At 45.5% G+C, this 22,515-nt stretch overlaps 1 protein-coding gene across 3 annotated transcripts in view; it reads right to left on the bottom strand.

Annotated features, from left to right (window-relative positions):
- The window catches only part of bnc2 (basonuclin 2), a 105,896-nt gene that overhangs the window by 60,889 nt on the left and 22,492 nt on the right, over positions 1 to 22,515 (bottom strand). For 2 of the 3 annotated variants that reach the window (XM_037263841.1, XM_037263870.1), the window contains exons 1-2: positions 2,317 to 2,585; positions 1,694 to 2,032 (exon numbers count right to left, since the gene is read on the bottom strand). In XM_037263841.1, the coding sequence (XP_037119736.1) occupies positions 1,694 to 2,032; positions 2,317 to 2,580 (603 nt within the window). In that variant the 5' untranslated portion in view covers positions 2,581 to 2,585. Of the gene's footprint in view, positions 1 to 1,693; positions 2,033 to 2,316; positions 2,586 to 22,515 lie in introns of those variants that run through there. The other variant, XM_037263850.1, reaches the window with a different exon arrangement.

Below are 22,515 nucleotides of genomic sequence, written 5' to 3'. Positions count from 1 at the left end.
TTAACGACCGCGGCAAGGGAAAATAATCGATCCTCTTCATTTAAATGTTTGTCTTTGCCTTCTTCCCTCCGTCAAATAATTATTTCCTCTGTTTTATTAAACGTGTTTTTTTTTGCCTTTTCTGAATGCATTCGAAGCCGCTTTATTGATTCCAGTCACGCTGTTGACTTCTTAACGAGGCTCTTGTGCGGTCTTTTTTTTAGAGACGTCAACATGTTTACATTTTCTTTCAAGCATAAATAACGACTGTCAATTTAAATTGACATAAATTAAAGCCCTTTAAGAAATGTTCTCATTCTCACCTCCCAGAAAAAAACATCAATAACGTTCCAAAATGTATGTTTTATTAAATTTAAAATAATTCCAATGAAGAAGCTGGTTAAAAATATGTAGTTAAAGTTTGCTCGTCTTTTCGTACACCACACTCATTTTTGCCACGAATAAATTGCCTTAAATAATAATTGTCGTTTGTTCAAATTGTTTTTTCTTCCACACACTTGTTAACAAACGACACATTTTCTCCTCTTTTGAATGTAACCGCAATTTATTTAAAATGCCATTTCCCTCCAAATTCCACACTTCGCATCTCTTCTAAAAATCTCTTCTAAAAATGATTTAAGGCCTTTGTGGACACCCAAAACGCATCATTCTCTCCCCCAGGCCCTTTTTTCTTTCCCCCCCCCCCAAAATATTTGTCAACAGGCGGCCACGGCACCCTAGGGTGCTGCCCCACACGAAGTCCTTATTATCTCATGAGAAGATGACGCAAAAGGAGGAAGGAGATTAATTGCGACAAAACAATCGGTCATCAAAAACATTGAGAACGCGGATTCGGTGCAGGTGCCCAATCCACCTGACCCCCTCATCCACACGCAGCATTTGCGTAAAATACACCACTTCAGCTTTATAAAATGTCAAATACGCTTAATTACAAATAAATCACCTAAAGATGCTTTAAAATGTAAACCTCGTTGCAGCTCGAAACTTTCTCCCACTTTTGAGCCCCACATGCTTGTTGCGCAACCGTGCCTGGTACCGAGAGCCTCGCAGGTCCCGCAATGATGGACTGCAAGCCAACAAGCATCCTCTATCTTTACTGTCTCCCCCTCACACACACGCACACTCTGACACACACACGTACACGCATGCACGCCCGCACACAACGAGCGCGCCGATTCTTGACTGAGCCTCCCGAAACTTCATTTAAAAACCCAATCGAAATAAAACAAACTACAGACTATATCACCGATTAATGAAGTAGAAACGATTAAGTCGTAACATCCGCGGGCGAGAGGCAAAAATATCGGGGGATATGATGCCTCTTCACACCGCTTCCATCCTCCGACCACCGGGACACCCGGTGATCGCTCGCGCTCCTCTGCGCTTACGTATCCGCGCCGAGCGCTCCTTGCCTCGGCCACGGGAAGTCAAATGACACGCTTCCAGTGATGGAAGTTTTTACAAAAGCAAAAATCCAGCCATGACATTTAAAAGCAACCACGGGCACCTTGTAATCCATCACTTTGCGTGAATTTTACACGAGATATATTATTTGAGAGACGCAGCAGTTGTTAAATAACACACAGCAGCAATTGAAAGTTTGACAATACACTTTCCCCCTCGTTGGGACCACCGCAATGTACAAAATGAGGAAGTGGAGAGGGGGGGGGGACCAAGAGTTGATCCTTCATACCTGCTGGGACATTCTGTAGAGGAGGTTGCCGTCAGTGGTCTGCTGCTGCCATGTCCCCATGAAGCCCGGCTGCTCAGCACTAGGCGGTCTGGTGCTGAACTGCATGGAGCTCTCGCCCGCTCCCCCGGCGCCCGCACCACCGCTGCTACGACTGGAGGGCTCTCTGTCGGGGCCGGCGGCGGCTCCGTGCTCAGCCTTGGCCGCTGCAGGCTGAGGAAGAGGCGGCGTGCTGCTGCTGGGCGTCTCCGGGTCACTGCCGGTGGTCGTGCTGGTGGTGGCGGCGGGCTCCTGTGGGGCTGTGTGGCGCTCACTGCTGCCTCTCACATCTGCCTCCTTGGACTTGATGGGGGGGGGGAGAAAGGGAGGGAGGGGGGGAGAAAAGTAAGTGAAGGTGGGTTCTTTTGGGGTTGCCCTCCCTCTTTTGGCGAGGGGGGGGGGGGGTTGGGAGATAAGTGCGGCCAATTTGCAACGGGGGCCTTGAGTTGGAGTTGATGAGGACGCGAAATGGGGACAATAAACAAAACGGGAGGGGGCGGCGGCGGCTCACTTTCTGAACGCACGCGTACACCGCAAAAATAAAAGTAGCATCAAGAGTGCAGAAGAAGCAACACAAAGCGTCTTACCATCAACTCAGTGTGTGTCCCAGCAACGTGAAGATGAGTGGGAGCGCGCCACGAGCTTCCTCGCTCTCTTTCTCTAAGATCTCTCTCTCCCTTCCTCCCCTTTGCCTTCCTGTTCTGTCCGCCTCCTTCTACTCTCTCCGTAGTCCGCCGAGGAAGTGGACACAGCGCTTCAGCCCGACTCGTGTTCGTGTCTGCGCGCGCGCGCGTGTGTGAGTGTGTCTCGGTTTGTGCGTGTGCGCTCCGGACTGAGATGCTCAATGACATCGCGCCACACGCGCTCTCTCTCTCTCTCTCTCTCTCTCTCTCTCTCTCGCTCTCCCCCCTCACTTTCTCGCTCTCTCTTACGCACACACGCACACACACCTCCTCAGCCCGGGGTAAAGGAGGCGGGGGCAAAGTGAAGGGGTGGAGGGGTTGTTGGGGGGGGGGGGGGTCCTGCTGCCTCATTACCATGTTTGCTGCGAGCGACACGCGCGCGCGCACAAACGGGACCGTTCCGACACACACGGTCATGTCCTCTTAAAAAAAAAAAAAAAAGCTTGTTTGAAAAATATCATTTTGATAAAATGGGGAATTTCCCCCCAAATAGGCCAGTTTGAGGTTGCTCCGAGAAGGGCTGTCAGTTTGATGAAACACACTTCTGAAATAACAAATTGACACAAATTACTTTTAATAATGGTATTATTATAGCCTGGCTGATTTAATCGGCCGATATTAGCGCTTTTAAAATGGTCAATTAGCTGATTTAATTTTTTTTTTTTCAATTTTCTTTTTTTTTCACATTACATTATACAGAGAATTGGGAAAAATAAAACTCAATGTTTGCCTCTCTGTCGAAAAGTTAAACAAAAACTGAAGGCCAAAGTATCGTAAAATAGTCAAAAACGCTTCTGCCAGTTATTTTATTGGTCGTAAACTTTTGAAATGAATCGGCTAATGAATCGGTGATCGGAATTTTACATACAGATATGAAATATCATTTTGACACTATTTACATAAAAAATGTCACTTTGACATGCATTTTTTTAAACAATGCCCTTTTTGCACTTGAATGTGTGTAGTTAGTCCCCAAAACAAAAATTTGCAAATTAAATAGTAGGACAGAAAAAAAGGAATCAATAGACTTGTTCTACCGACAAAAATCGGCCGCCTTTGTTTGACTTTCTGCGACTCTAATGAGAGACTAATGGAACGCAGGCAGGCTGCCACCAGCACACACACACACACACACACACACACACACACACACACACACAGGGGCAGACACACGCCCCCCCCCCCCGCAGAGGCTCACAAATTTTAATTAAGAAAAAAATGAGCAAGAGGTTCCATTTTAGCCAAATTGGTCCCCACAGCAGCAGCAGTCAAAAAGTGGGGGGGGGGGGTGAGCACACACACACATACACACACACCACCATAGCATAGATCTACGCGACCTAGAGTGGGTCACATCTTCAACAATGAAGCCACCCATCTTCTGCTCCTCCTTCTGATCTTCTTTCAAATTGCATCTTGTCAGCCTCGTGCTGCCTTGTTGAGCTCAAAGTTGTAATGCACAGAACTCATCTTAATCAGATGAAATGACAATACGGAGAACCACTCTTTCTCCATCATGTCTCGGAAATGCACTTTTTTCTTCTTCTATTCAAGTGGCACTCTTGTGTTTCAAGCTTGCAGCATCCGGTTAATAGCTGTCATTTGTGCACTCGACTCGGATGCTGTTAATGGCCTGGATGACAAAAAGAAAGAAACGATCGGGCAAGTTTGCAAGGAAAATGACAAAAGATGCTGTGGCAAGATGTAAAGAAAAAAAAAATGGTGCCACCATCAACCCCAGGGAAAGGGTCCATGACGAAGACCATATAATTAACTCGAGGCTCAGCTACGGATCAATTACCAGACAAGCAAGTGATAGGCGAATCAATGCAAGATCATCAGCCTCGTTATCACTGTTGCAACTCATTAGAGGAAAAGTGAGGTAGAGAGAGAAGCAGATGATATTGGGGGGGGGGGGGGGTCGGTGGCTTCTGTTCTTTTTTTTTGATAGAGGGGGGGTGGCAGCGTAAAGCCCGTAAAGACAGCGCGCAGCCGGCCGGCTCTGCGGCAACAGCCACCGAGGCTTGTACGGATCAATAGAAGAGTGGCTGTGAGGTTAAAGCTCTGCCGCGGCATCCTTATTCCCCAGACACGCGCAGACACAAACGCACTCTGACATGACAACAAGGCATCTAGAAAAAGTCAAAAGTTTAGTCTAATTGTGAGTTCTTTGGAATAAGTTCGAAAAAAAGAATTGTCAAATTATGCTTATTAGAAAAGTAGCACTTAGCGCTAATAAACACAAACTGGTTCTTTGCAATGGCCCAGGGCTGCTACTGTCTGTCTGTGACCTTTTACCTCATATTTCCGTTAATAAATTTTAGTAAGTGAATTAGTTCATTTGAAGTGCTGTGACTTAGCTTGAGCGCCCAATGGACCTAAACGGGAGCACATGGCTAAGGACTGCTAGCGTCAGTGACATTTCGCTAACGGTGCGACACAATTGTCGTTAGCTTGAATGCTAACTGTACTCAAACCGTAGTTGCAAATGCTTCTGACCTTTAACAAATATTTTTGTCACCTTGTTCAGCATGTTCATGTTTTAGCTAGTTTGTAGCGGTGTTCTTTAGCTACAGAGAGCTCCCATGACTTGGCGGACAACATGGCTTTACGTCGCTGACCTTTACCTAAAACTGTATTTTTATAATGGAGTCTACACAGTTTTTGTTTTTTTTATTGATTACTATTGTCTGTGACTTTAACAAATAGTCAAAAGTCAAATTTCCTCAGGAAAACCCATATTAATTAGCTTAAGTGTTAGCACATGGCTCAGGGCTGCTATTGTCTTTAACCTTTGGCAAATTTTTTTATGTCCACTGCTTGTACACTTGCAAAGTTAGTTAGCCAATAAGAAGCTGTATTCCTAAACTCAAGCGCTGCCTTGACCTAAGAGGGAGCACAAGGCTCAGGGCTGGCACTGTCGCTGACCTGATTTATGCCTTGCAGGGATGTTCACACGCGCATAAATCTGCACAGAGTGCATGTGTCCATGTGACAAGGCATGGCGTGTCGATCAGATGGCACCGGGATAGAAGTGTCACTGTTTGCCGACAGAGCCACAGGACATCACATGAGAGTAGCTCGCTTGTGATCGCGGGCAAAGGGGAGAGAGCGGCGGGGGCACCCAAAGGTCTCCACGTAATGAGACGCAGCCACATGATCGTCGGGTGTCACTCGTCAAGGCGCCCGCCCCTTCGCTACTGCTGCTAACGACGACATTTGGCATACAGTGTTTTGTTTGTCCGTACGCTCGATATAGAAAGTCTGCACACCCTTGTTAAAATGCCAGGATTTTGTGATATTGAAAGAAACACGCACGCCATAATTAAAAAGTAGAATAGAAGTTAGTTCAATAAAATGAGTGGGAAGAATGAAGAAAGGAATATAGGCACCTGAAATACTGTTGTTGCAAAAGTGTGCACACCCTCTTATAGCCGAGCATGCGTTCGTAATAAACCAATCACTTTCAAATTTGTGTAAAATGTGAATTAGCCACTATTTCAAATATCTCCGATGAAAGTTTAGCTGTTGTATTTGCCTCTTCCTGACAAAACGCAAATGGATGATTGGGAATGTTTCCATAACTTTAGTCTAGCCTTCAAAATTGAAATGGACTTTGAAAGGAAAAAGGTTTAAGATGTTCTCCAACTTTTTGGTGGATATAAGACGTGATAATGAGGATGAAGACAATGTTGAGGTGGGAGAAGCAAAGTTGGAGTTCCATCACTTGCCTAATGACCGGGGCGCATTCTCCCCGTTGGTTCTTCCTTTTCCTCACACTTGGGTAATTCTCCTCTAATCATCTCCACCCTCATTTAGTTCCCTCTGAGCTCTCCCTCCCTCCCTCCCTCTCGCCTCACCTCATCAGACAGGCCTCCACCTCATCGCCGCATCGCCTCCATCCCCTCACTTCTGTCCTCTCCCGCTGACCCCCCCCCCCCCCTCCAGTCACAGGGCCTTGTGTCTCTACCTGCCAGCCTCCCTGACAGCCCCCCGTCCCCCTTGCCGCTCCCCCCTGAGAGGAGACCGCCTGACCATCCGGAACGCTGCCGTGGCAACCCCTGCCAGCGCCCCCTATTTCACACCCCTCTTCCCTCCCTCCCTCACTCCCTCCCGCCCCACCTTCAGCTTGATCCCCCCCGAAACCGCAGCGAGTTTGACAAAGTGCTTTTTTGCACTTCTTCTCTTTGTCTCTCATTATTTTGTTTCAAACTTTTTTTTTTTTTTTTTACTTTGACCTTCTTCTGCTCTTACGTCAGTCCAAAACGAGGTACGCCAGCCACTGTTTTACCGGAAACTGATTGAGTGGGTTGCAACTCCGAATTTATGCCGACTGCGGCGTTTTACACTATGAGTCTTTGTGACTACGAGTGTGTGTGTGTGTGTGTGTCTGTGTGTGTGCAGATGTGTCCCGAGTGAAGGATTGGGGGGAGGGGGGAGTGTGGGCAACCAGCTGTGCGTGCACTCCGTGGTGAGCTGGTGAAGTAATGGGAACCACACATTTAATACGAGCCCCAAACTTATTGCGAGTAACAGGGATGTCCGCGACTGCTTTTGATACGGCCAACAGAAATGACCTCACGTAAGCTGGGAGACATTCCAAAAGATCTGTGCACCATCTGAGAAAAAAAAAAAATGAATAGAAAAAAAAATAGAATGCAGAAGGAGGCGAACATGTGGATCACATTAGGAGGCCGAGTATTTATTTACGGCGCACACGACAAGGAACATAACCGCTGACAACACAACAAACACTGGTGACTCGACGATGCCTCAATAAAATTTAATGTCACGCAGACGATCCCGACGTAGTAAAGAAAAAAACGATCACTGTTTGATTTATGATGAGTGAAATAAAGAGAGAGGCGTTAAGCTTTCGAAGGATTGTTTCATTTAGATTTGCATCCTAGTCGGTTTCTCGCACAACAAAGCGCAAGTAGAAGTGATACTCGGTAAACAAATACAGCGCAGCTCATCCTCTGGCTTCGGCCTTTTGATTTTGCACTTGCTCTAAAAGAAACTATTTACATTGTTGTAAGTTTTTTATTGTACCGAATAGATCATTTGGACTTATTGGATAATTTCTGAAGTTGAGGAAATCCTGAATGTCAAAGTGGAACACAAAATTACCCCAAAAATTCAAATAAAAAAATTACATAATAATACAAATTATTAAAAAAATTATGTAAGATAAAAATGAGACAAGCCCAAAAATGCCAATGACTAAAAATAGTCCAATAATCTTCAGACGTGCCATAGCTTTAAAATAAAAGTTACTCTATAGGCTCATATTGTATCATCAAGTCCAAAAAAAAACTCAGTGAGTGTCGAAAGGGGGGAGAAAAAAAAAGCAGAAATAATAAAGGCCCCGCCATCAGGTTTCAATTACAAGCGAGAGAGTGCGGGTTAAGTGAACATCAAGTGGTATTAAAATATATCGGAGGTCACTGGCATTGAGAGCCTTTGTTGAAAGCTCTCACGTATTCACGCACGCTTGCACGCTGCCGCCGAGCTGCGTTATTTGATTAGCGCATATGTAGCCGCAGATTTGCCATGAAGGCTTTTAGTTTGACACGCGTCTGGGAACCACTTCCACACAGGACAACGTATTTGTATAAAATGAGCGACAGGAGGAAATGTAGAACCTGAATTTGAAGACAAAATGTGCAAGATAAACAATAATATATAGCGAACCGAGTGGCGGTTAGCTTGTTTTTATGCTAGCTCAAAATGTTACTTGACAGTTCCCATCCATCCCAAACCAAATTTTTGCCCCCAACGAGTAAAGTAAACAATAAAAAATAGCAAACCGAGTGCCCGTTAGCTTCTTTTTATGCTAACTAAAAATGCTACTTCACGGTTCCCATTCATCCCAAACCACATTTTTGTTTTTCGTTCTGCCTGTCCTCATTTTAGCGTCCGTCCTCCGTCTGGTCTTGTTCCATCAGCCCCGAAGAGGCAGACCGATGGCCTCGGCATCCCCAGAGGCGACAGACATAAAGGGGCTGTGAATGGATGGATGGATGCATGGTGAAGGGGACGAAACCGGCTGCTAAATTATTAAGTGACACTCCGCTTCACTTTGAGACACACACACACACATGCGGCGAGAGGGTAAAAGCATTAGAACATTTAGCCCCCTGAATGCACCCGACAACTCCACTACATGCTAACTCCCGTCAAAATCATCAAACTGGGCCCGGGGCTCTTAAAATTTTTACGCTACGGCTTGAAGGGACGTTGCGGAGCCTCAAAGGCTTTCCGGGAGTGAGTGGCCCTGTCATCGCGGCCATCGTCGCCGATAAATAAGTAACGACGCTAAGCGGCATCGCCGCCGAGTTGACGGCGCCAAGTCACTGTGAACATCGGCGAGCCGACGTGCGGGTGTGTGCGGGTGCCTTCCGACAGCTTCCGAGGGAGGGGTGAGGGTGGGGGGCCGTTGGTCGAATGTGCTAAAGTGGGCTTTTGTTCACTTAGGTTGCACCTGGCCTTGATTTCCTGAGGACAAGGCTGGAGCACACCAAGGCCGAGCTCTTCTTTAATTGGCCATATCAGGAGACTCGGATGATGGGCCATTTGGCTCGCTTTGGACTCCTGCTACAATGTTACGAGTCGGGAACAAGGGCACAGATAAAACCGCGTTATTCAATATGATCCTTTTAAATGCGCGCCTACAGCGGATGCTAGGCTAAGCTAAACTTTTTCAAAAGGGTAGTGCATTGGTTTTGAAACTGCTTCAACTTTCTAAACGCAAACAAAACAGCAAAGGGTAATTAATCGGAAAAAAAAACTTAAATAAATCGGCAAATCGTTTAGACTGTTTTTAAATGCAACAAGGTCCAAAAATCAGCACAATAATGATTTCAATCATTTTGTAAATCGGTCGCTAATGTAATCAATGTTAATCAGAGCTGTTTCTTTCGACGCAGTAATAGGTAAATAAAACGTTTTGATCACAACAGCACAAGTAGGTTCATGTATGAGAAAACAGGACACAGTGGCACTGTGAAAACCATTTGCCTGCCAGTGGTTGCCCTTCATTTTATGTGCGTATGTTCGTGTGTGTATGTGTGTGTAGCTTCGCCGTCTAATTGCAAGCGGAGACTCCTTTAATTAACACACAGTGAGGCTCCCGGGGGTGCGAGTGGGCACGGCGCATTTGTGACGAGTTCCTTCGCAGCCAACCTGCGGGACGCGCGAGCCTAATCAGAGCCTTTTAAGTCGTGCCATGTTCGCGCCAGAGGATTCACCCAAGACGCACTCTTTATTTTCATTTTTTTTTTAGTCGTGAGAAACGAGACAAGCGAGGAGGTCTGTTCTGGTCTTAAGAACAAAACAAGAAAGGCCTTAAAATTGTTCAATTGAAAAAGCACTTTGAAATTACGGTTGTGTTCTTGGCAAAAAAAGGATCCATTAAGGTTATCATCTCCAGCCTAAATGCTACGTCCACAGTGACGACAAGTTTGAAACTTTTTTGCAAATTTGTCCTTTTTTTCAGCTATCCCCAACTCGCTTCCCCATCTTCATTTATGCTTTAAATATAAGCCAAGCTTCTTTTTTTTACGATTCCTGCCAATTTGGACAGGTGCCCCACCGTCAAAGACGGATTACACCACGCCGTATATCAAAGCCAATCAATCTTGCACCCCTGGAAGGCATCACTCGCCCCAATGAATAATTACGGTTTTCCAAATAGGAAGTAGCCGTGCCAAAGTGTTGCCATCGCCGCCATTTTGGGAGGGGGGGGGCATCTTGTGTGGTCCAAAAAGAGAGGAAGAAGACACAAAACATTTCTAAAATACCAAACCTTATACAAATACTTTTCTAGTATTTACTTTCTCCGGATCTCTGATTGGCTTCAACGCTCTCACACGTCAGAGCGCCACCTGTTGCTTCAACATGAGTGCTTGACACCATGTGAATACCATTTTATTGGGATTAATTAGCGAAAGAAATAGCCTCATTGTGGTTAAAATTCCATTCCTGTGTTTCTCCACTTTAAACAGTGGACATGTGTTGCCCTGTAGCTGAGGGCGCACAAACACAAATAAAGCAGATTGGACAGAGAGAAAGTACAGTACACAGTCCTTAATCCCGCACATGATGCATTTATGTGTGCAGGGGGAAAAAAAATATCGATATGAAATTCTCCCACGCATGAGAGCAGATGGAGGAAGTGGCGGCGAAGGAAGGGAGGGAAAGCAGCGGGCGGAACAGCGGGGCGGGCTGTGCTGAAAGCTGGAGCGTGTCGTTTCAAAAAGTGGCTGACTCAGCGATGGCCATTGGTGGCGCCGCGATGCAGTCAAGTATCGGGCAAACACTTTTAACACGCGCACAGAGAGACACATGTTGACCACGTTTGACTTGTTTATTTTATTTACTTTATTCTTTTTAGAACCAAATCCAGGTGTTTACAGTATATCTGGATCGTTACGATAGCTAGCTAGCTAGCTCTAGATAGCTAGCTCTAAATAGCGAGGTAGCTAGGGAGATAGACAGAATCTTTTTTAGGGGAACAAATGAATCACCACCACCCTCATAAAAGTACATTATTGAGTAATAGCTGCTGATTTTTTACACCATCCAGATAGGAATCTCCAATTACAAATGTCTTGTAACTTCAAGAGGAAGTCAACACGAGCATTTTCACGAGAAGCACGCAACAGATGATTTTCAGCCAGGCTCGGGAGGGAGCGAGAGAGCTGAGAGAAAGTGGAAAGAAAGCACAAGCGAGGGAGACATAACTGCAAATGACTCAAGCCAGCGGGGAAATTCCTTAGACAGCACAACTAGCAGCGAAGGCTAAACACAGCCGCCGCGTCTGGGTGTTGGCAGACACAAAACACAGCCACGGTCCCGGAGCCTCAAACGCTCCTTCTAAAAGCCTTGGCGACCTTTATCGACGTATGCCATCGGCCTTATCTATACGATACGCTCATGAGTGCTAGCGTACCGCTTCAGATTGAACTTTCAAAGCAACGCTATGTCGCTGTTGTTTTGTTAACCGAAACACGTTCAAATCCTTTGCCATCCCAACACTGTTTGATCAGCCAGGACATCGCATGTTTTCGATTTCCTCGCGGATATCACGTGTCCAAATATGACGTCAACATCAGTTGACAGCAGGTGGCAGTGCAGGACAAAATGGCCGCCCCTGAGACGGATCAAAACGGTGGATTTTGCTGCTTATTTCTTCTTCCTTGGCCTTTGCAGTGTGTTTGAAATGACAGCTTGAGGAATGTCTGTCTTGATGGAGTTTCAGACTCCATAGTTTGTTCGATGTGTTTTTCTTACACGGAGCTTGGGGGTGGGCGACTTTGGCGGTTTCTCTTGCTACAGTATTTCTGCTCCTGGCGGCTCTTTGAAGTAAGCAATTATTGGTCATTAAAAGTCACTTCTCGTTGACTCTTGACCTTGGCTGCCTGTTTGAAATAACACACACGCTCCGCGCACCGCGCTCCCCGGCCTCTTTTTGTCTCGCTAAATAGCGCTCAAGCAGTTCTGTCCAATGACGCCTTGTTTATTTGCCCGAAAGCAGAAGCTGAAGCCTTCTGCTTCAATTTTCCCACCAGCCAGTCCAGTTGCCCACTGCCAGTAACTTATTTTGCTGGGGACAGAGCGGTCCTAATGGCACGGCAGGAATTCGCAAACAGAGACGAGGGAGCAAACCAAGGTTACGGAGACGAAGGGGGTGCGGGCACGCTCCCAAACGCAGGCGGGCGGCAATGCGGCGATGCGGCCGGCCGCAATCTGGGGTCCTTCTGCTGACGAACCACTCTAGGACTCACACGAAGGGAATGTTTGGCCTTGCCACGCGCCAAATTTTGCGGGAGGCACAAAGTGTTTGAAGATGGCAAAACCTCGATGAGTGAACTTCATTATTTTTGTCCATTTGGGCTTGCCATCCTTACATGTTACTGTTTACTGCTTAGAAGGCGGGGCTTCACCTGGTGAGTGATGTGGGCGTCAGCCAATGAGAGTGAAGAGTTGACTAGCTGTTACCCGGATAACTTTTGCGGCTCATTTTCGGCCAGTTTTAGGCGTCATTTTGTTTGATTGCTAATTTAAAACGTTGTGATGATGCTAAATAGCCTAAAATGATTTCCGCATTGCGTGTGGGCAAATTTTGATGATTAAAGACAAAAATTAACAACTCAGAACTTGACCTAACGTGTTGAACGCAAAGGTGCACCCCAGTGTCCCGAATGTATAGCCTAGCTATCAAGAGCTTGGGTGTGAGGACGCTTTGATCACTACAGCTTTATCTTTGTGTCGGATGAAACAAAACATCTTGCGACATCACTTTTGCCGCCCTGCCAAAATCCACAAAACTCAAGTCAACGCAGGACCGTGCTCCCTCATAAGCACAAATAGCTGTACCCTACGATTGCCCCCCCCCCCCCCGAAAGAACAGCATTTTACCTTGCCCCCTTTTCTTGGGACTCATGTGAAAGTAATTAAGTCCAGAAAGAGAGTGAAAGTGAGAAAGAGAAAGAAGGGGAGGGGTTGGTGGAGGGGGATAGTGCATTCCGTTTGGCCCAAAGTGAGCGACTCTGTGGGTGTCTGAGGGCTGCGTGTAATTGCTTCCATATAGGACCCATCTATGGTCACACACGTATACTCTTTGCCATGCATTCATTCGAAGCCACCGTTCCAGAATGTCAATAAAGTAAAAGTCGGAGTGACTCAGAGCAGCTGCGCCAGGCAGACAAGACAGGTTGTTACCTGCACGAGGGCGTCACATCGCCGTCCAAAAGTAATGACGTGATTGCGCTTGGCTAAGTGTCCCTGAAATCAATGAAGCTCGGCACAGCTGCATGTTGGACCACATCATGAGTGCGCCAGGGAGGAAGCGAAAAACACACCGCCATTAGGGCGTCAGCTTTAACAAACAAATATCGTTATCAATGTCGCCATGTTGGCTCTTGGATTTAAGATCAAGCCCAAAGAAAGTCATACTATTTAGAAAAGGCACAATATTAGTCCGTTTTTGGATTTGTGTTAGTTTTTTGATGTACATTTTATGGAGTATTTGCTGCGTTAAAATATGGCGTTAATATAAAATAACTCGTGGTAGCGTATTAAGTAGACTTATAATACTGCATCCATGTGAAAAAGGCAGAAAAATCATAGATATATTTTTTCCCTGGTGGACGTAGCCAGGAGGGCTGCCAGAAAATATCAACGGGTGGAATTGGCCACCCCTGGCCACCACGTAGCTCCGCCCCTGGTGACAGTTCGTTTTAGTTTTATAATTTGAAAATATAGTCATATTTTATTCATTCACCATTTTGAAGCACTCTTGTTTTATTTTATTTATTGGATAAAAATGTTTTGGTTTTAGATCATTTGTTAGTTTTGGTTAACTATAAATAACCTTGGTTCTAGTGGCTAAGCTATTTGTAACTGGAATATAATTAGGATTTTGTGACATTCTCCCAATAATGCCAAATCTACGTTTATCTACATTTAATTTTAGTATTCAAAAGAATGTCTTCTAAAGGGTTTGAGCAGCTGTTCATTCACCAAACCAAAGCATTCCCCAACAAGCCCAGGAATTTCAAGGAGTGTTTCTTTTTATCGGTCCACCCGTGCCCTAAGCTAGGTAAAATTAGGTGCTGTCTTTTTGTCGCATGACTCGGCACGACTCAGGTAACGGTAATCCCTCCCTGCAAGCTACACTGCTACAGCAAATGGAGCGAGGAGAAGGCAAAGACGAGGACCAGACAAGTACCTTTGGGAAAAAAAAAAAAACGAGAAACGTTCAGAGCAGGTTGACACCAGCTGGCACAGAGAAACGTCAGATGCTGTCATCACTTTTTCTTGAACGCAAATGTGTTGACGGTGGCGCTAGCATGAATTAATGCAAAACACATTTTATTTATCTACTTTTAACTTACTTCACAGTCTTTTAAACGTTCACTATGACTACTTCGCAAAGACAGACATCGAATTATCATGAGTTGGGTTACAACTTTGCATCTTCTTTCACATTTGCCAAATACGAGAAATGATTAGCATTAGAGACTACTAGCTAAAATTTGTGCCTTCCGTTTGAGAACCCAAAAGACATCGACCACGCTCACACATGCGAAATCCAGTAGTGAAAAGAAAGAAATCCATCTCCATTTATGCTACCAAATATGGCTCGTTGCACGATAAACGTTTCACCTTACAGTGACCCGCAGACACGCATAGTCGTCTTCAACTTAGCTGCTCAAAGCAAAATTTGTGGCACTTTTGCAATGTAAAACACACTCCTCCTTTCACCGTATTCCCCACTCGTAAATTACCTTCCTGTTTATAGATGTCATAAAAAGAGCCGACGGCGGCGCGACTGAACGAGGGTGACGGCACATAAAGAACGCAACGAAAAACGCGTTTACTTGAAATTAATCATTTAAAAAGCCGCAGCTGAGCGGGAGTCGTTTTGAAATCACTTTTGAGCGTTTTAGCAGGTGTAAACGGTCACTGCGACACACAAAAGCAGGAGCGAGTAAATCATCAAATAAAATCTTGGCTCTTTAGTGGAGTTCAAATAGCAGACGCGACTCAACTGAGTGGCCATGCAGTAGCGTTTATGTGAGCGACCCGGCATGTTAGCACGCTAGGCCAACCGGGTGCTGGGGCCCCACCACTTTTCAGATACTAAAATGAACGGACGTAACTCACAAAGACCCCCCCCCACACACACACACACACACACTATGAACCCACCCACCCACCAGGCCAAGCTCCCACCTGAGCACTTATTTTAAATGACTAGCTATCAAATCAAAGGCATGTGCGAAACATGCTAACAGGATAGCTGTGAGTGCGCGCTAGCCACAGCTAGCCAACGATTGGGTTAGCGGAAGAAAAAAAAAAACAGCATTTCTAAGTGTGTATTCCTTTCAAACACGCAAGCTTGAAGCCCACCTTGATGGCCCATTAGAACCACATTTTCAATCTTCCCCCTGTCACCCGACACACATGGCGTGGGCCGCCGCCTCATTCAAGCCCAATCCACATGGGACGACTCCGCCAAGATTGGTGAGCTCCCAGAGTACGACGCCGAGCGTTTTTGTGTGTGTGTAGCGCATAAACACGCGTGTCCGTCCTGGCGGAGTGGCTGTCACCGTATCAGCCAGATAAGGCGTCGTTCGGCAGCCGTTGCCGGTAATGATGCTGGGACCTCTGAGGCGAGTGGAGGGGAGGTGCTGTTTCCTGCTGATCTCATCACAACACGGTGGCACAACAGCATCGCAACGCGCACACACGGGCAAACACTAATAAACAGAACTGCTGGTAGGACTGGACCTCCAAAGATGTGGATAATATATAAAAAAAAATATATATATATAGTGAAAAAATAGGACTTAATTTGAAATATAATCAAATAATAATAATTAAAATAATGACAAAAAACTTTATGCAATAATATTAATAAACATTTTTAAATTATTATTATTATTGTTAACTAAGCCTTTTTAATAATAGTTTGTGTTTCACTTAAGGTGCACAGTTTTCCCGACCCTGGATAAGTGGAAGGAGATGGATGGATGGATGGATGGATGGATGGATGGATGGATGGATGGATGGATGGATGGATGGATGGATGGATGGATGGATGGATGGATGGATGGATGGATGGATGGATGGATGGATGGATGGATGGATGGATGGATGGAATTAATTCCACCTATTCTAGTGTTAAGTGTCACTCAACACAAGAATGTCAAAAATTGACCCAAAAAAATCATGTAAATGAATTTTCGTAACTGTCGTGGAAGCAAATACCAACCAAAGATATCAAAACTAAAGTGGATGAAAAGGCCAAAAGGCAACCTAATTTGGATTTGTTCACCATAACATGGAAGAATGATGTAAGAAACGCGCCCTGATTTTCAGGACAAACGCTCTTCTCGTCAACCATTGAACCGTGGAAAAACAGAAGTGGGTGGTTCCTGAGGCGCCCTACTTGGCAGCATCCACATGTTTGGCAGACACTCCAAGGAGATAGAAAAGCAGCTTCAAAACCGACACGTATCAAATCTTACATTCCGGCGGAAAAGAAAAAACAACCGAAAGCTAGCGACACAATGCAATTCACGCATGGAAATTGGAACTGCAGAAGGTCGTATATTCTCCAGCGTGTGTTTCCTCGCGTTAGGCCTGACAAAGAGGATGTGGTGAGAAGTCGGAGGAATGATACAACACAAAGCTCGGGTGTCCCGTTCCTAACCCGAAACCACCGCTGTTTCCGCGTGTCGTCTCGGAGAGGTTTTGCGGTGCAAACTGCAGCCTGGCCTCCGTCGGACCACCGCTACGCACGGCCGGCCAAAGAGCGAAGCCGCCACCAGTAGATGGAGCGTGCGTGTGTTTGTGGAGCTTGTTGGCCTCGCCGCAATCGAAGATGGGGGCGGGGCGACTGTCAATCGGCGTTAGTGCCAAACGGTTGGGAAAAACGATCTGACAAAATATTTCTTTCAAGGCCTTCTTTGAGTAGATGCTACAAGCTACCAAAGTGCTGCGTGAGGACACAACTTATACAGTTGCTAAACAACTTTCGGTCGGAACTGGCCATTTGTGTGTGTGTGTGTAACAAAGTGCCTCCATCAGAAAGTGACACTCTGACTGAGTAGCAGTACGTGTGATAAGGTTTTCCATTAACCTGAGATGAGGTGGAAGACCCACAAGACCCTTCATTCATCGCCATCTCTTGCTCTCACACACATCCTTTTTTTTGTGTGTTATTGGGGACCCTAATTGTGACACTAGCTGCTTTTCATTGCCTAGACAAAAGCAAAACAGGTCAGGCCGGTACACAAAAACATTCGGCGCCATCCAACCATTAGTTGATGGCGCTGTGATCCGCCAGGTGTGATAAAAGCGACCCCTCCGAGTAACTTGGCGAGGTGCTGAGAAGGGAGTTAAAGAAACGCGGAGGGCAGCAAAGGAGACGACGCGTGCAAGGGAGAAAAAAAAACCTCACTTTGGCGGCACAATGGCGCGCCGAGAAGCTTTGACGAGGAGCAGGGAGCGGACGCGAGCGCCGGTGGCTCCAGTGAAAGCATGTCACGTCCTAATGAATGGGGGAACGGATAAGAAGTGCAGGTAGCGATTATTGTCGAGAGGCCATTAAGGGCCAGGAGGGTGGCTTCTTTAGACTGCCGCAGCAGCTGACTAATGGACAACATCCTGTCTTCATCTCCACGCCGCATATTGTGTTGCAACTGACGGGGGGGCGGGGGGGGTTGGGGACATTTTTATTTTTAAAAACATGGTTTTATGTCTTGAAGATGATATTACTTTTACCATCCACCTTGTACAGCTTTGCCCCCCATTCACCCAACCCTGAGTTAACCAGCCTTCATCCATCTATAGAAAAGAGATTTGTCGGACATTGCTCGCGTTAGCAAGCCAAGTTACATAAATTGCATTTAAAGTGCATTGCGGTTAGATGCGTGCATTTAAAAAGATTTGCTTAAAGCATTGTACGACAAATAGAACATTTGATTTCTTTTTCAGGGTCAATACCGATTAGTTAGAAGCCGAAATTTTGAGCTGATATTAATTTTCAGGAAAAGCGAAAATACTCGCGCCCACATTTTTTAGAATTCAGCTGTCAATTCTTAACTTTTTTTAAATATATTTTGCAAAATGTTGAAGTATTTTTCTTTAATTGTCATAAATCTTAGACAATAGTCATTTGTTTTTAAATTCTAATGAAAAGGTCAGGTTAGCTTAGCGCTAGCTAGTTAGTACGAGAGAAGACAGACAAATTCAAAACTTTACTGAATGTGAATTCCAACATTATTGTGTAACTTAATTGCATCAATAGATGTAGCACAACGCAGTCATTTATCTATAACCAACTTCTTCAATTCCACTTTCAATTAGCAAAACGTTTTAGCAGCGTACACATGGTGTGCCTAATTCTGTAAATCTTCACCTCTTTTATCGACCTGTCACATGTCAGCAACTTAATAATCACAGGTAAGGCAAAGAGCTGTTAAAAAAAAAAATCACGCCATGTGCATATGTTTGCGAGAGTATTTCAAGATTTTATCTATGCCGCGCACACACGTGGCGCATCCGTTGAAATGACACGCCACTTATTAGCATTTCATTGCCATGGTTGCCGCTGCTGTTTGCCTTGGGCATTGCTCTTGGCATCATCCAGCATCACATAAACACACACACACGTATAACTTAAGAAGTGCGAGGGGAAAGAAAGACGAGACTTGATGCTGTGTGTGCGTCACTGAAAGAGGCGTGCGTGCATGTTGGCGCTTGTCAGCCTGGTGTCATTAAGAAACTTCAAAATAAACGTACCTTTTATGAAGAAGCAACGGGAGCCACATGGAAGAGAAAGAAGAGACGAGAAAAATTACAATTGATCCTTCAGAATCATTCAGTTTGCGTTGATTTAGCACATTTTGAAGGAATGAAAAGGAGCGCAGTACTTGGTTGCAACCAGCAGAGGCGCTGTCTAGTGAGGCACCATTAGTTTTCTATCTAAACTAGTACAGATACGTTTCCGTTTACTTTTTTTGTTACGAAGCGTTTGTCATTTTTTTTAAGTAAATCACAAGTTAATAGTTTTTATAAGATTGTCTCGACTAGCCGTATTTTTGGCACAAATATTTTTAATAACACAAAGGGAATGATCTATAGTAAGATGCCATTTTTTATTTTGTTCTTGACACATTTGCTATGATGACAATCTGAGGTCATATGGCGGTAGCAAAGGGTTAACGCAGAGGCGCATGTTTTTTTGGGGGGGGAGACAACCTCGCTTCAAATGAGCTGTGCACCCGCTCTTGTGGCGGTAATGGGAAAATTGCAGCGGAGAGGAAGGACACACGCAATTAGAATCTGGCGAGTGGCTCTGTGGTGGGTGGGTGGGCAGTAGGAAGGAGGAGGTAGAGTGAAGGGGGGGCGCTCAACAAGAAGACAGTACCCCCCCTTCTGCGCCCCTCAGGACGTGAAGTGATTTATCCGAAAGCTGGCTCTTTGTGCACTCGCGGGCGCTGAGCATTCCTCGCCGGGTGACAGCGGCCCAGATGTCAATCAAATTAGCGGCCATTTGCGGCTGATTTGCCCGTGTCATTGGCAATAACGCCTGGCCGCATCTGACGGGCGAGCGCAGAGGAGTCACTCCGTGGCAGCCCCTTTCTCCGTGAATGTCATCGGCCCACTTATTGCGCGTTCCGCCGGGACGGAAGTGAAGAAGGAGGAGGAGATCCTCGCTTCCGCCGAGTGGCTCGCGAGGGCATGCAAATGGGCTGCCCGCGTCTAGGGAGAGCTTGCCTCGCCTTTTAATGGAGTTGGGGGCAAAACTCATTTTGCGCCATAGAAGAGGATAATCATATCACTGTGTGTATTCATATTTTGTGTGTGTGTACATGTTTAATTTCAAATTTTCACAATGAAAAGAATGTTCACTAGTTTCCACCAAGCGGCACATTTCCAATGACATGGTAGCAGACACAGCTAATTCGAGTTCATACCAAAAAATACAAAATGGTGGTCTTTTTGCTGAAAGTCAGCCTTTCATAAGACCAAATCGTTTGCCTTACTTGATACCAGACATGATTGTCACTATGATTTTTTTTTCCATGATTGATCGGCCATTCTCGAGCACCCCCAACCCCCTTTTTTAATGTCCGCGCTATGTATGGTAATGAAGTGAATAGGTGCATGTTAGCACGCGTCGCTACCGCTGTCATTAACATAACAGCGGCAAGGCTTGATGAGCAGTGGGATGTGGCGTCACGCAGTTGTCATGTCTTGTCCCAGCGAGGCGAAAAATGTGGATGTTTTGGCACACACGCACACACACACACAGAGGCAATGGAAGGGTGGGGCCTGTCACTGCTCAGTCACCGACTCCCTCCATTTAATGCTGGTCCTGTCACAACAAGACAGGAGCAGCATGAAGCACATCACCTCAAGGCACCACACCTCGGCCATCTTGACTGACTGTCTCACAGCACAAACACGCAGGCACACAATGTCACCGTGGATCAATATGACCTCCGGTGACCCCTCGCGACCCCCAGTGTTGAGCTCTACAATGCAATGGCCAGAAAGTAACTGTTGTAAAAAGAAATTATCTTGTGGTGTGCAAGTGCGAATGTATAAAAAGTTGACTAACACTAAAACTGTTTTTCCTTATTAACAGCTTCGTCTCTGATCTTGTGATTCTACTGTCACGTAGTTCCTGAGGTGAGTCAACATTTGTATATATTGTCATATCATGCTGTATTATTATATTGCATTACAGTACATTGCATTACATGACAAAGTTATGTAGTTAAATTATTACCGTAATTTTCGGACTATAAGTCGCACCGGAGTATAAGTCGCACCAGCCATAAAATGCCCAAAAAAGTGAGAAAAAACCATATATATGTATATAAATCGCTCCTGAGTATAAGTCGCCCCCCCCACCCAAACTATGGAAAAAAAACGCGACTTATAGTCCGAAAATTACGGTAGTTGGATTTTATTATTTCACCTTAAATGACCATTTTCACCTTATTTTGTTTGAAAAAATACTATAAAAATCCCATTATTAATTTGATCATAGTTACATTATTTTATATTATCCCTGACTAACAAAGTTGATTTTTCTGTGAAATTTAAATGTCAAGTCAGGTTTCTCCATTGCACTTTTCGCTAATCTTGGGGTTTCAGGAGTAATAGCACCTCCTGTCATTAACAAACAATATCGAAAATAATAACGTGAACTGTTAGCAGCAATGTACCTCCACGCAAACATTTCTCCTTTGCAAATGACGTCACGCATGAACTCCGCTCCACTCCTCCATATTTCCTTAGCGCGCTACTACGCAGCCGAGCCACAAATTAGCTTCCATGTGTGTCCATTTTGGCTTTGATTAGTGCCCGGCGTGGAGTGAGCGAGACAATGTGATCGTATAGCGCATGGAGGAGAAGACGAAGGAGGTAAAGAAGTACAGTTAATGTCAGGATGTGCCCCATAATGACTCGTGTAAGCTCTGCTGGGAGCTTCTTCTCGCGCCAGCTCCGCGGAGGCTAGCTTGATTGGGGATAATTGGCTAGCCTTCACTAGCGGTTAGCATCCAGGCGTGGAGATAGAGGAGGGCACAGGAGAGGGCACGGGGGCTCAAGACACATGCTACAGTATGGACACACACACACACACACACACACACACACACACACACACACACACACACACACTTTGGGAGAGACAAATTCATCCCGACACACAAGACAGTCAAATTATCTCAATGTTCAAAGTAATATCTTCATTGTGCTTTAAAAAGAATGAAATACGCCCGAAGTCTTTTTTTATGTGAATCTTGCGAAACTTCAGCTCATCATGAATTCCGTCACAACATATTGAAAAAAATGTCTTAAAATCAGAGATTGAAATGAATTGTTTACGTTTTTTAACTAATAACTCAACAGTTGGTCTATCAAAGCTGTGCGTTACCTTGTCATCCATTTCAGCCTTGCATCTTAAAAGTGCTCTGTAGCAACTTGCCAGTGTGATTCATGTGCTATCTTGATAAAAAAAAGAAAAAATAGTCATAAAAGCATGTAAGAGAAAATTGGTGCTTTATTCGTCAGAGTGTGGCCCACCTCAAACCCCCTCCGACTCTTCCCACGGCGACTGTTTTAACGCCCGTGTTACAAGTGGCCTGCATGTTACTGCGTTTTTTTTTGTTGTTTTTTTTTCTGGCTGACCCGCCGTGCTCTGCTGAGTCACCGCTTGGCTGCTCGCAACATGCGCACCGTCGCCAGGGCTGCAGGGCGCAACAAGCTTCAGTGGGAGAACACTTGGCACAAGAGTGGGCCTGCGGGTGGGTGGGTGGGGGTAAAGTGGGTGGCTCTTCTCTCTCTCTCTCGAAGCAAAGCCATTGTAGTTACAGGAGCGTGTGTGGTTTTTACGAGCGCTTCTTCCTTCCCATCTCGTCGCCTTCGCTCGGAGACGCTGATTAATGGACGCTGGAGGAGGCCATCTCGAGAAATGCAACTTTGCACGGCAATTAAACATTTGCTGGGCTGTGCGCAAAACGACGCATCTCGTTCCATCCATTTGCGTAATGCCGCGTATGCTAACGTGGC

Source organism: Syngnathus acus, chromosome 1 (genome assembly GCF_901709675.1).
Source record: "Syngnathus acus chromosome 1, fSynAcu1.2, whole genome shotgun sequence".
NCBI classification, from domain to species: domain Eukaryota; kingdom Metazoa; phylum Chordata; class Actinopteri; order Syngnathiformes; family Syngnathidae; genus Syngnathus; species Syngnathus acus.
This window is presented reverse-complemented; position numbering and strand designations above follow the sequence as displayed.